Raw genomic sequence first — 12,588 nt, 5'->3', positions numbered from 1 at the left:
GTCACGAAGGGCTCTTGGACAAAACGCCTGGGAGCTCAGCTCTGATGCAGTGGGCGCAAGGCAAGAAGGGGCAGCACATACAGGCGCTCGGAGCTGACAGAAGGCATGGCTGCTGCCACACACACAGGGGAGAGCAGTGGCCACAGATGATGAAGATCACAAACCTTCACGTCTTGAGTTGAGCTGTGTCAGGTGGGAGAAGGATCAGGAAAGGGGAGATGCAGAAGCCAAGGCTCAGAATCTAGGTGTCAAGGGCACAGAGCAAGCACAGGGCTTGAATCCTCCTGCACTGGGGTGGGGACGGGGCCTCCCATTCTCCAAGGTGCAGCACCCAGGGTGTTGGTTCCTGGGACTCTGACTTTGAGGCCAGAAGAGAAGACCCTGAGGATAAGAGGTCTTTAAAAAGCTCATGAAAAACAATTACTACGGAAATGTATGCCAAGACCTCAGGTTTTTTTTTGTTTGTTTGTTTGTTTTTGGCACCAAAATTTTATGTTTCAATTGCATTTTCCTTCTTTTTTTTTTTTTTAAAAAAGTTATTTATTATTTTATTCAAAAGGCAGATTTACAGAGAGAAGGCATGACAGAGAAAAAGATTTACCACCCATTGGTTCACTCCCCAAATGGCTGCAACGGTCAGAGTTTAGCTGATCCAGAGCCAGGAACCAGGAGCTTTTCCCAGGTCTCCCAGGCAGGTGCAGGGTCTTGGGGCTTTGGGCCATGCTCTACTGCTTTGCCAGGCCACAAAAAGGGAGCTGGATAGGAACTGGAGCAACCAGGACACAAACTGGTGATCATATGGGTTGCTGGAGCTTGAAGGTGGAGGATTAGCCAGTTGAGCTACTGTTCTGGCCCCTCTTCAGTATTTTTATTTATTTTAAAGACAAACAGATAGATAGCTGGAGAGAGTAAGAGTGTGTGATCTTTCGTTTGCTGGTTCACTCTGGCTGAAGCCGGGAGCTGGGAACTGCAACCTGGTCTACCTCAGAGACAGCCAGGGTCCAAGCACGTGGGCCATTGCTCACTGCCTTCCAAGTTCTATCAATGGAACACTAGACTGGAAATGGAGCAGCCAAGACTGTACATGGGATGCCAGGATCACATGTGAAGAAGAACCTGCTGTGCCAATGCCCCCTTAGCTCCTTTAAAGTACATTTTCCAATGAACTTTTGGAAGTACCATGGTCTGGCCCAGGACCTCCATGACCTTGTGATGGGACCCTACCTTTGTCTCATTTTAAATGCAGTCTCATTCTGTCCAATCATAAAGCAACAAGATGGCACCAAACCCTTCTTCAATATTCTCATGTTTTTTTGGCAACTTCCTTTAAGATGAGATTTAAGAAACACCAGGAGAGGACCTAGCTTGGTGGCCTACTGGCTAAACTCCTCGCCTTAAACACGCCGTCATCCCATAGGATGCCAGTTCTAATCCCGGCAGCCCCGCTTCCCATCCAGCTCCCTGCTTGTGGCCTGGGAAAGCAGTCGAGAACGGCCCAAAGCCTTGGGACCCTTCACCCATGTGGGAGACCTGGAGGAAGTTCCTGGCTCCTGGCTTTGGATCGGCACAGCACCAACTGTTCGGTCACTTGGGGAGTGAATCATCGGATGGAAGATCTTCCTCGCTGTGTCTCCTCCTCTCTGTATATCTGACTTTCCAATAAAAACAAAATAAATCTTTGAAAAAAAAAAAGAAAATAACCACCAGGAAAGTGGGAAGATGTGTAAAGTGACTGGCTTATTTTATTCTAATGTTCTAGAATCTCAGAAGGAATGTTCTTTCACATGTATTAAGAAAACAAAAACTTTGCTGATTGCCAAAAAGCTCAAACAGCACAGCAAACGCTCAGTTCAGACAGTGTAAATGACTCCCCGGGCTCTGATGCTTTTCCCAAATGCTTTTTGAAGTATCCTCATACAGAGTGCACACCCTTTTCCCTCCCCTCAAAACCCCAGTTGTGGGTTTGGCTTTAGACTTGGTTCCTAGTTTGTTTTAACTTTGGAAAACTGTAACTTTATCTGCAATGGCATTTATCACTGTCCCTTTCGGGGTGAGAAGAATCCTGAATGGGCCTTCCGTGGAAGGAGTGTTGGGGTGTCCGGAAGCCAGCTGCAATGCCCCCACAGGACTGTCCATACTCTGTCACATGGGTGGCTCCGTGCTCTTAGCCGTCTCTGTGGAGCCTGAGAAGGCAGTGCCCACGGCGTAAGTGTAGGGGTGTGCATGCAGGAATTTGTGCAATGCTTACTCCCAGAGCTTTCACACACATGTCGTTACACATCTGATGATTGTGACCCGCCTGAACTATCCTTCCTGGAGTGTGTGGTTGCGATCTCAAGGAGGGGGATGGTTTTCCTGTTTTCTCTGTGGTAGCATCAGGGAGGGGAGACCTGTGCCCGCCTGCAGAGTCTGTTTTTCTGTCTGTTCACACCAGTCACACCAAGCGCAGGAATCATTCTCCCACCATCTAAACAAGCACCCTCACAGCAGCACCGTGCTTCCTGCAAGTATTGCTTCTAGCATCAAGTTTTTGTTTAGAAGCCTGACATGTAACAACATCTATAAGGACATACCGATTTCCTTTTTATGGCACCAACGTAACCCTACCTCGTAAGACCACTGTGCACCAACTTTTTGTAGCATGGGAGTATAAGAGCTAACATCACAAATGCACAGCTCCCAGACCGGCTGAACAGCTGGCTTCCCAGTGGAGCTTGACAGGAAGTATCAGCAGGCCCAGGGGGTGGGCACTGGGCATCCCCGGGTCTGTGCTTTTCATGAGCTCCCCATGTTTCCCAGAGGGCCTGGGGCCCAGCCAGCACTGGCTCCCTGCCTTCCTGCCCCCAGAGCTGTACCTGTGATGGTCTGGGTCTCTGAAGTGATGGTCCTGGTGGTCGTCTGAGCCTGCGCAGAAGGCACCGTTTCCTCTGACACAAACTGGACCGTGCTGGGGGTGGCCCCAGCCGTGCTGGTCAGCTGGCAGCCGCTCTGCTTGTGAGCTACAAAGGCATCCAGGTTGTTGAACTGATGCTTGCAGATCCCGCAGATGTGGATGTCGGGAGTCAGCTCCACCAGCACTGTCGCACCACCCGGAACTCCATGGAACAAAGGAGAGGTGGCAGGTTAATCCCACATACCTGCCTCGACATGTACAGGTGCTTGTACCACCACTCACAGGTCTTGCACATTCCTGGATGTCCATGGTTGCCCTGCTCGGTGCAGTAGTAGTCATCTCTTATGCAACGCAGAGGTCACTGTATAAACCTGTCCCGCCACATTTCCCAACAAAGGGCAGATCAGATTTACAGAGAGAAGGAGAGACAGAGATTTTCCATGCACTGGTTCACTCTGGTTCACTCTCCAAGTGGCTGCAATGGCTGGTGCTAAGCCGATGCAAAGCCAGAAGCTAAGAGCTTCTTCTGGGTTTCCCATGTGGGTGCAGGGTCCCAAGAGTTTGGGCCGTCCTCGACTGCTTTCCCAGGCCACAAGCAGGGAGCTGAAAGGGAAGTGGAGCAGCCAGGACATGAACCGGCGCCCATATGGGATCCCAGTGCTTGTGAGGTGAGGATTTTGCCACTGAACCATCATGCCAGGCCTGACATCACTACTTTAAGTCGTCTTGGTTTCCTACACACTGGGACATTCCTACAGCACAGTGCTGCAGGACGGAGAGGCTTGGCATTCATAGCAGAAAGAGAACACACATGACCAGCACCGTCCGTGTCATCAGGCTTTCAATGCAGATATGAAAACAGGGGCTTGGGCCCGGTGCGACAGCATAATGGTTAAGGTTCTCACCTTGAACATGCCTTGGGATCCCATATGGGCGCCGGTTCTAATCCCAGCTGATCCACTTCCCATCCAGCTCCCTGCTGGTGGCCTGGAAAAATGGCCTAAAACCTTGGGACCCTGCACCTGCGTGGGAGACCTGGAAAGAAGTTCCTGGATCCTGGCTTTGCATTGGCGTGGCACCGGCCGTTGCGGCCATTTGGGGAGAGAATCATCGGACAGAAGGTCTTCCTCTCTGCCTCTCCTCCTCTCTGTATACCTGCCTTTCCAATAACATAAGTACATCTTTAAAAGAAACAAAAAACAAAAAACCAGGGGCTTCTGCAGCTACGTTGGGACGATGAGGAAAAGATGAAGATCCCTAAGGATTCCAGTGCTTACATTAGTCCCCTGAATCAATGCTGCAAACAATTCCAGATTTCTGGTTAGGCCAGCACACTTGGGGTTTTCGTTACCTGCAAGCAAATTGTTGACAGGGCTATTGTTTCTAATGCTGTGTTAATATTTGCAAAAATACTCAGCATGGTACCTGGCCCTTTCTTTCAGAAGAAAGAACTGTGCATAGGTTTGTTAAATAACAAACACAATTAATAAATTTCTAATTAATATGCCTACCTTCATTTTCACTTTAAAAATGTCCTTTGCATTACTATAAGAAAGTTCATGTTACTAACAGGAAGTTGGAAGAATCAGCTGAAGAAGTGGGAGGAGGGGGCCATGGAGACTATTCCCAGTAACACGTCCCATGAACACCAGGTCTTCGTCCACTCACGCTCCGTACACAGCTGTGTGAGACGATGACGCACGGGGGCCAGCCTTGGGGCCAGGTGGGCTAACTCACTGTTAGTCATGCCAGCATCCGTATCTAAGGGCTGCTTCAAGGCCTGGCTGCTCTGCTTCCTCTCCAGCTCCCCGCTCACGTGCCTGGGGAAGCGCTGGAAGACGGCGCGAGTATTTGTGCTCCTGCCGCCCACATGGGACATGAGGTTGCTGGCTCCTGGCTTCAGCCTGGTCCAGCCCTGGACACTGCGGCCACTTGGGGGGGCGGTGAACCAGCAAATAGAAGCTCTCTACGCCCCTTCGTGTGTCATCTGCTTTCCAAATAAATACTACATTTTGTAAAACTGATGCTTGCTAAATTACGGCGAGTAAGCATTATGCTGCAGTGTTCAATCCTCCTAATTATGTACTGGCCACACACATCATGGCACAGAACCCACAGCTCTCATCTCAGCAAAGGTGAGGTACTCACCTTATTTCCAATTTCCCCCATGATCTATGCTAGGAGACTGTATTTATGCATCTCCAGGGGTTCTTCAAAGGATTTGTGTTAAATGAAATTAAGATAAGCTACCTTGGTGTAAAAAAAAGTTTTAAATCCATGCGTTGCATACAAAACATATTTAAGAAATTCGCGGAAATGCATATTCTGAACAAAATTTGCATGCATTTCAAAGTTTTGGCATCAAAGCCGACTTAACTTTTCATCCCTCTCTCCATGGACTTTCTGGACGGCCTTTGGATCACGTCCATGCATCATAATCTTCTGAAAATATTTAACAAGACATCGACATCACAGCCAGTCTTCCCCAGGCACCCGAGCGTAAGCAGAAGCTGCTTGGTTGCCCAGGAGGGTTTGCAAGGGTTAACAGAGGCTTTGCAAGGGGGATTTGGTGGCTAAAGTGGAAACAGAAAAAGAGAAAGGCCTTTCAGGGGCAAGGCCTGCCGTTAGTAGCCTAAGGAGTGCACAAACTGTGGCAGTCTCAGCGCTGTCACTTTCCAACAGGGCTGTGGCCTTGGTTTTCTTATCCGTGCTATGGGGACAAGAATGGCGGCCGGGACCAAGAGGGGACCGGGTGGGTTCCGGAAATGGAGTCGCACTGGGGCGGGTGAGGAAGCCTGTCCCAACTTAATGCTAGGAGTACCCAGGCCAGCCGGGGGGCTGCTGTCCGCGACACTGTCCACGCCAACCGCCCACAAGCACGCAGGCGTGGCAGGGACCCTCGGGTGGCCCTGCTCCACCTCTCCAGACCGGCGAGATGAGGCCAAGAAAGCTTTTTTTTTTTCTTTCTCGCGCCATGTCCCAAGTGTGCCTGGACCACACTTCGGGAAACAATGCATCGGGTGAAGCCGGAGACTTGAAAAACGCCAGGGCCCTTGTCTGGAGAATCAGAATCAGCCACCCCCCAAAACTCCAAGGAAGCCACTGCAGCCCCACTTCCAGCCAGGTCCCCACTTCTCCCGCGCCGGGCGCTGGCGAGACCACGAGAACCCGGCCGTCTCCCACCCGCTGCAAATCCAAAGCCGCGGGAGCCGCAGTTTCCCCATCTGCGTTGCCCGGGTGACCCCAGATTTACGCTCCCTCTCCGCCCCAAACTCCGCCCGGCGGGGCGGGAGCACCCCAAGGAGGCGGCAACGGTGTGCCCGGCTGCGTCCTCCCCAACGGCCCCCTGTGCGGGGGTCTCCCAGCCTCGAGGCGCGCCCCTCGTTCTGGTGCCGCATCAGGGGCTCCCGGGCGCCAGCCCACCCGGGGGTCCCCCTGCACCGCGCGCCCACTCAGATTCCCTCCTCCACCACCACGCGAGACGCGGCTGGCGGCCGTCACCCCGATTTCGGGGCTGCGGGCCTGCTGGCTGCAGCGCGGACGAGGTTGGGCCCGGGCCCTGGAGCGCGCACTGCGCCCGGAAAAGCACTTACTTTGCACCGAGCCGGGGAAGCTGTCGCTCTCGCCGTTCGCGTTCATGGCCGCAGGCTGGGAGGTCCCCCGGGTGGCCGCGGCTCCTGAGCGGGGGGCGCTGGTCTACATGATGCCCGGACTTTTCCCTTTTATTTTTCCACACACACACACACCCCCCGCCTGCCGTCTCCCAACTCTGCGAGGCGGGGAGGACGGATGTAAAGCAAGCTCCACTTCCGCTGCCTAGAGGGCGCTGCCCGAGCCCGCCGCCCCGGCCGGTTTTGCAGCAGCCGCGAGTCCCCAGGCCCGGGCGGCGAGGAATTGTGCCCCGGGGCGCAGGCGGTTCTCCGCCGCCAGGATTACCACCCACACCCCCACACCCCACACCCCCGGCCCTGGGTGCCCATGCACCTGCCGCCCCGGGGTTGTCTGGCTACCCCCACCGGCCGAGAGCCGGGGAGCAGCCGTATGGCGCCCAGACTCCTGGGAGAGACCCGAGCCGGGTTGTGGGGATCCGGGAGCGGCGCCGAGCGCGCGGGCTCTGCAGCAAAGCCCCGGAGGCGTCCCCTCCCCAAGTTTTGGAATACCGAGAGCCGCCGACCGCGTGGGAGATAGGAAGATGACTGGCGTGGGGACGCTGAAGGGGGCCCCCCTCCAGGACCCTCCCACTTGGTCTCGAGTCGGTCGCCGGGAGTGTTAGGGTGTTAGGACATGCGGGACCCGCCCCAGGGTCCTTGATTAAGAAGTTTGGGTGGGGAGAGGCCCCGACAACAAGCATTTACGAGCTCCCCGGGGCTGCTCCTGGCGTCAGCCGGAGTCTCCTCTCTGAGGACAGCCTGTCTGGTCCGCCGCCCCTCGCCTGCACGCTGGGAGATAAGGACTCCGCCTTTCCGGGTTGCTTCCGCCCCACTGTCTACTGCAGAGTGGCAGTTTGTTAACTAATGTACTAGCTAATGAATTAATTTGAGGGGAGCAAAGAGAAAAAGCGTGCTCCCATCTGCCTGGCTCGCTCCCCACAGGTCCGTGGCTGCTACTGCAGGAATTCACCACCAGGCCTTCCCTGGCTCCCCATTCTGACATTGCGAGGCCCTCTTCCCCCTGGCAGCTGTGCCTCTATCTCAGCAATATTGTCCCCAGGATCTGCACGTATGTGCACATCCATCTGCAGGATGTTTGCTTGCGTATTCTTTCTCCACAAATAATGCCTGGTCACCTGAGATTCCGCTGATCCCAAAAACCAGAGAAAGTTGGTGTTTACGTCTCTGCTATTTTCGTTTTCCTTTTATCTGAGAGGCAGGGAGAGCTCTCACGACTTGGTTCCTGCTTCATTCCCACTCAACCTGGTCTGCCTTATGGGTTGCAGGAAGCCAATCACTTGAACCATCACGACTGCCTCCAGCATCTGCGTAGGCAGGAGGCAGGAGCCACTACGGGGGATTGAACCCAGGTGTGTGATACAGGGCACAAGTGACCTAACCACCAGGGTAAACACCTGCCCCTGTAACTACAACTTTAATGCTGTAAATTTTGTTGGGCTTTTTTTTTTTTTTTAAAGAGTTGTTTATTTTTATTGAAAAGTCAGATATACAGAGAGGAGGAGAGATAGAGAGGAAGATCTTCCGTCCGATGATTCACTCCTCAAGTGACCACAACAGCCGCTGCTGCATCCATCCAAAACCAGGAGCCAGGAGCCTCTTCCGGGTCTCTCAAGCGGGTGCAGGGTCCCAAGGCTTTGGGCCGTCCTTGACTGCTTTCTCAGGCCACAAGCAGGGAACTGGATGAAAAGTGGGGCTGCCGGGATTAGAACTGGTGCCCATATGGGATGACGCCTTGTTTAAGGCGAGGAGTTTACCCACTATGCCACTGCACTGGGCCCTGGGCTTCTTTTTCTAAAGAAATATAGACTGCACCTCATGGATTGCTGATATTTGTTCTTAGAAGTGACAATTTCATTGGGTTTGATAGTGATAATCTACTTGTGGCCACTGCTGCTCATGTGCCCAATGTCAATCTTTCAAATTTCTTAGTACTGGACCTCCTGGTTGACAGCTGACCATGTGGCTTCCTAGAAAATGGCCATTCCCTCCCTTCCCTCAGCCCCAGGAAAATGAGCGTTCCCGGCTTCCTTTATAAAAGGCATGCATACTGGTGATTTCTAAAAGGTAAATAAAATATTGCAATACAACAGATCAGAAATCTCCTAAAAATAACAACCCTCACATACAGCTTGACTTTTTAAAAATCTCTTCCTTGTTTGCTTGGAATGAGGATGTAACGGCTGGGAAGATGTGGGAGATATTGCCCAGAGTTTCCGTTGGCTGTTACTGGACACAGCTCTTTTAAATGATGTGGGCTTCCTTGCTACTCCCGTCCCCACACCTTCTTTTCAAGTTCTTATAGCTCATTACCTTCGAGGCAAGGATTTCAATGTATGCAAAATTTCCAACATGTTTTAGACTGAAAAAGGATGTCTCTCTTCCTGTGTTTTGGATTTCTGTAATAAAGCCTTTTTTGCTGTGGCTTGATGGGCCAGTTAACCTCCAAGTTCCAGTCGTAGGGTCCCCCTGAGGGTAATAGCTTAAGCCAAGCATGGAGTGCAGCTGGGGACCTGGAGGGGTGGTTCGTGGGGAGGGGGAAGCGGGGCGTGGCCCGGGAAGGGAATTCTCGCGAGAAGCTGGGTTCTAGAAGCCGCAGCGACCCCGGTGCCCTCTTGGCTTCTGGGCTGGCCTCCTGGGTCTTGGAGGACTTTAGCACCCGCTGGCCCGGCCGTGGTCGCTGCCTGTGCCAGGACTGCCCGCGAGAGGGGCGACCCCGTGGGGCCCCCGGTTCTGGAAGGTGAGTCCCTCACCGTCCACCGCGTCCTGAGCTCAACGGCACCCGTGGGTCCCAGAGTGTCCTGTGTCACTCTGGGAACCACCATGTGGTTCGTGAGAGTGAGCGTTTGCTCCTGTCGGAGCTCAATGAGCAGTTCAGAATCTGTAAGGTGAGGTAACAAACGAGAAGGGATGTTCGCGGCCTTTCCCTCCCTACAGTGCACAGCCCCTTCGTCCGCCGACTCCCCGTACGTTCTAAAATGACTAAGAGAATGTTTTCCTGGTAAGAGCAGTCAGGAGGCTGTGACTGCATTACCTCACGTTGGTGAGCCCGTGCCCCTTCACTTAGCCAAGTAGCCTCCGCCATAAGTGAAGGCCATTTTCCCCACGGTAAGCATTTGAACAAACGTGGTTCCTAACAGCGTCCCCCCCCACCTCCCGTAGTCCACTAAAATGTAAGTTGTCAAGGCAAGAATGCGGTTTTTCCTCTTTGCTTCAACACGTACAACAGTGCTAAGCAGATAGGAATGAGGAAGGGGTGAAGACTCCTCACCCAGGTTATGTTGGAAGGTAACAGTGAAACCAAACCTTTGACTCACAAGAAAGCTTTTTTTTTCGCTTTTCAACAGAGACAAAAATATGCTAGAATGCAGAATAGTTGGAGAGTTCTTGTTTTAAAACTCCCTTGATCTCTTAGAGCAAGCCCAAAGGTGATGTCTGAGGCCCGGCTTTGCCTTCCCCAAAGTGCTCAGAAGTTCGGCAGAGGCTCTGGCCAGCATCTCAGCTGCGCGTTGGCTGGGGCGGTGGCCTGGCCCTGCAGCTGCAGCTCTTGCACCTTTCCCTTGCCTTGCCCCACCCCCCAAGCTGGCCTCTGTTTCCCCATTTTCTCTCGGGTTTAGCCACTATGCATTCTTCCTTTTCCTCTCTCCCTGTCTTGGTGTCTGCCTCCAAGCCTCCTCAACTCCTGGGGAACCCTTGGGGTGTCAGCTTTTAACAGATGACACAGTCTCTGCGCTTTCTCCCTCCTAGTTCCCGTCCCTGGGGGAAGCACAGTGTGGCTTCTATGAGTTGTTAACAGGTAAATCCTAGTGGCTAAAGTCCTTGCCTTCCACAAGCCGGGATCCCATATGGGCATGAGTTCTAATCCCAGCAGCCTCGCTTCCCATCCAGCTCCCTGCTCTGGCCTGGGAAACCAGTCAAGGATGGCCCAAGGCCTTGGGACCCTACATGCTCATGGGAAACCCAGAAGAGGCTCCTGGCTCCTGGTTTTGGATTGGCTCAGCTCTGGCTGTTGTGGTCAATTGGGGAATGAATCGGTGGATAGAATAACTTCCTCTCTGTCTCTCCTCCTCTCTGTATATCTGACTTTGCAATAAAAATAAGTACATCTTTAAAAAAAGACAGATCTAGCAGGCTCCTCCTGTTGTTTGCAAGGTGAGGATAAAGCAACTGAGCCATCTTGCTGGACCCAGGAATGGACTCTCGGTTGCTTTGAGAATCCCAGACACCATGTGCCAGTGTCAAAGGGTTCCACACCATGTGTACCCTTGTGGAGGGCATCTGTAGGAGACACAAATGACTGGGGACAGGCAGAGCTGTGGTATCTGGGCCCTTGAGGGGCAGAGAGGCTCTGACTACAAAGGGAGAGGTTCTGGAGTGGTGGAGACATCTGGCTCTTGAGGGCGTATACCTGTCAGAACTGAATGCACAGTCGCTGTATGTTGTAAATGCAGAACAATACTTGGTTGCAAGTCCTGTGGTTTTTATATGTGTATTTGGAAGTCAGCAGGAAGGAGAGATCTTCCATCTATTGTTTGGCTTCCTGTATGCCCATGAAAGCTGGGGCTAGGCTAGACTGAAGCAAGGAGCAGAAACTCCAGCCTGGTCTCCCGTGTGGAGGCAGGGATTCACATATTGGAGCCATCACGTGTTGCCTGCCAGAGTATGCAGTGTCAGGAAGCTGGAATAGGAATGGAACTGGCACCTGCACACAGGCACTTTGATGTGGGGTGCCAGCGTCCCAAGAGGCAGCTCACTTGCTTGCACCACGTGTTTGCCACAGCACAGTTGATTCTTGTGATTCGTGAACATTCAGTCAGCCAGTACTGAACCACAGCTCCTAGGGGAAATACAAAGTCATGTACCTATGCATCCTGGTCAGAACATTTTGTTCAACTGATCAATGTATAGCCTTGTTTTATGTGTGCCTTTGAAAGATACCTTATTGAAGGTGCATTGTTAATTCGTTAGCGTTGAACTCATGGCCCATGATGCTGATGCATATAAGTGAGGGAAGCTTATCTAGTATAGCCAGTGTTGTCCGTATGCCCACCGCAGCTTTCCTGCAGCATCAAGCCTGGTGGGCGTTCTGAGTGGTGAGTTCAGCAACGAGGAGCACAGAAGTGCAAACAAGGTGGTACCACATAGTGTGCGGGAAGATCTGCTTCACCATGAGAGCTGACACAAGGCAGACTGTCCCCTGGCTCCTCCCCAGCTGGGACATGCACGTGGACTCACCCAGACTTGGTTGCGCTGTCCTCCGTGGAAGGACTGCGGTGTGGACACAGATACGTTTCAGAGAGGAGGAGGTGAATTCGCAAATGCCGAATCTATGAGTGGTGAGAACTCACTGTTCCTCACAAGTTCAGACGTGTCCTTGATCCTGACGTTGCTGATGCTGCTAGTCTGATGCTCTTCGGTTGTTGTCTTCTGATGAAAACGGCTCATTTTTCCTTAAAAAGCTCTCAACTGTGCTTCCTTGTTCCTTAGTAATCTGAAGTGTAGTGGTGATTCCTGTAGAAGCTGTCCGTTTCCATGCCTGGAGAGCTGTTCTCCCAGGGTCCCCGCTCGGCAAACCCTCCGTTCTCAACACTGCTGGGTCCTCTCTTCTCTCAAACTTCCATCATTTGGAATCGAAACTCCTGCACTGTGTCTGGAATTTTCCCTTGATCATTTCTTTCCAGTTGCCATGTCTTGATCATCTTACTCTTCTTTTATCTGTATCTTTCATGTTTTTTACTGAAAACTCAGCACCTTGGGGCCAGCATTGTGGCGCAGACAGGTTAAAGCCACTGTCTGCAATGCATGACATACCGTGTGAGTGTCGATTCCTGGCTGCTGCCCCTCAGATCAGCAAGCTGCTCATGCCCTTGGTCAGGCAGTGGAAGGTGGCCCAAGTACCTGTGACCCTGCTGCTCACATGCGAGACCTGGATGGAGTTGCAGCCTCCTGACTTCCACAGGGTCAGCAGCGGGGGCAGGGTGGCCTTGCTGGACTTTGTCACATCCCCTTTCCTCTCTCCTGTGCCGG

General features: G+C 52.6%; 1 protein-coding gene across 3 annotated transcripts in view; it reads right to left on the bottom strand.

Moving 5' to 3' along the window:
- Nucleotides 1-6,671, bottom strand: part of ZFP64 (ZFP64 zinc finger protein) — a 61,675-nt gene extending 55,004 nt beyond the window's left edge. For all 3 annotated transcript variants that reach the window (XM_040981294.1, XM_040981293.1, XM_040981295.1), the window contains exons 1-2: nucleotides 6,487-6,671; nucleotides 2,856-3,095 (exon numbers count right to left, since the gene is read on the bottom strand). In XM_040981294.1, coding sequence (XP_040837228.1) covers nucleotides 2,856-3,095; nucleotides 6,487-6,532 — 286 coding nt within the window. In that variant the 5' untranslated portion in view covers nucleotides 6,533-6,671. The remainder of the gene's footprint in view (nucleotides 1-2,855; nucleotides 3,096-6,486) is intronic.
- Between the last annotated feature and the right edge of the window lie 5,917 nt (nucleotides 6,672-12,588).

This window comes from Ochotona curzoniae, unplaced genomic scaffold (assembly GCF_017591425.1).
Source record: "Ochotona curzoniae isolate NIBS_2020 unplaced genomic scaffold, NIBS_Ocur_1.0 contig_3520, whole genome shotgun sequence".
NCBI classification, from domain to species: domain Eukaryota; kingdom Metazoa; phylum Chordata; class Mammalia; order Lagomorpha; family Ochotonidae; genus Ochotona; species Ochotona curzoniae.
This window is presented reverse-complemented; position numbering and strand designations above follow the sequence as displayed.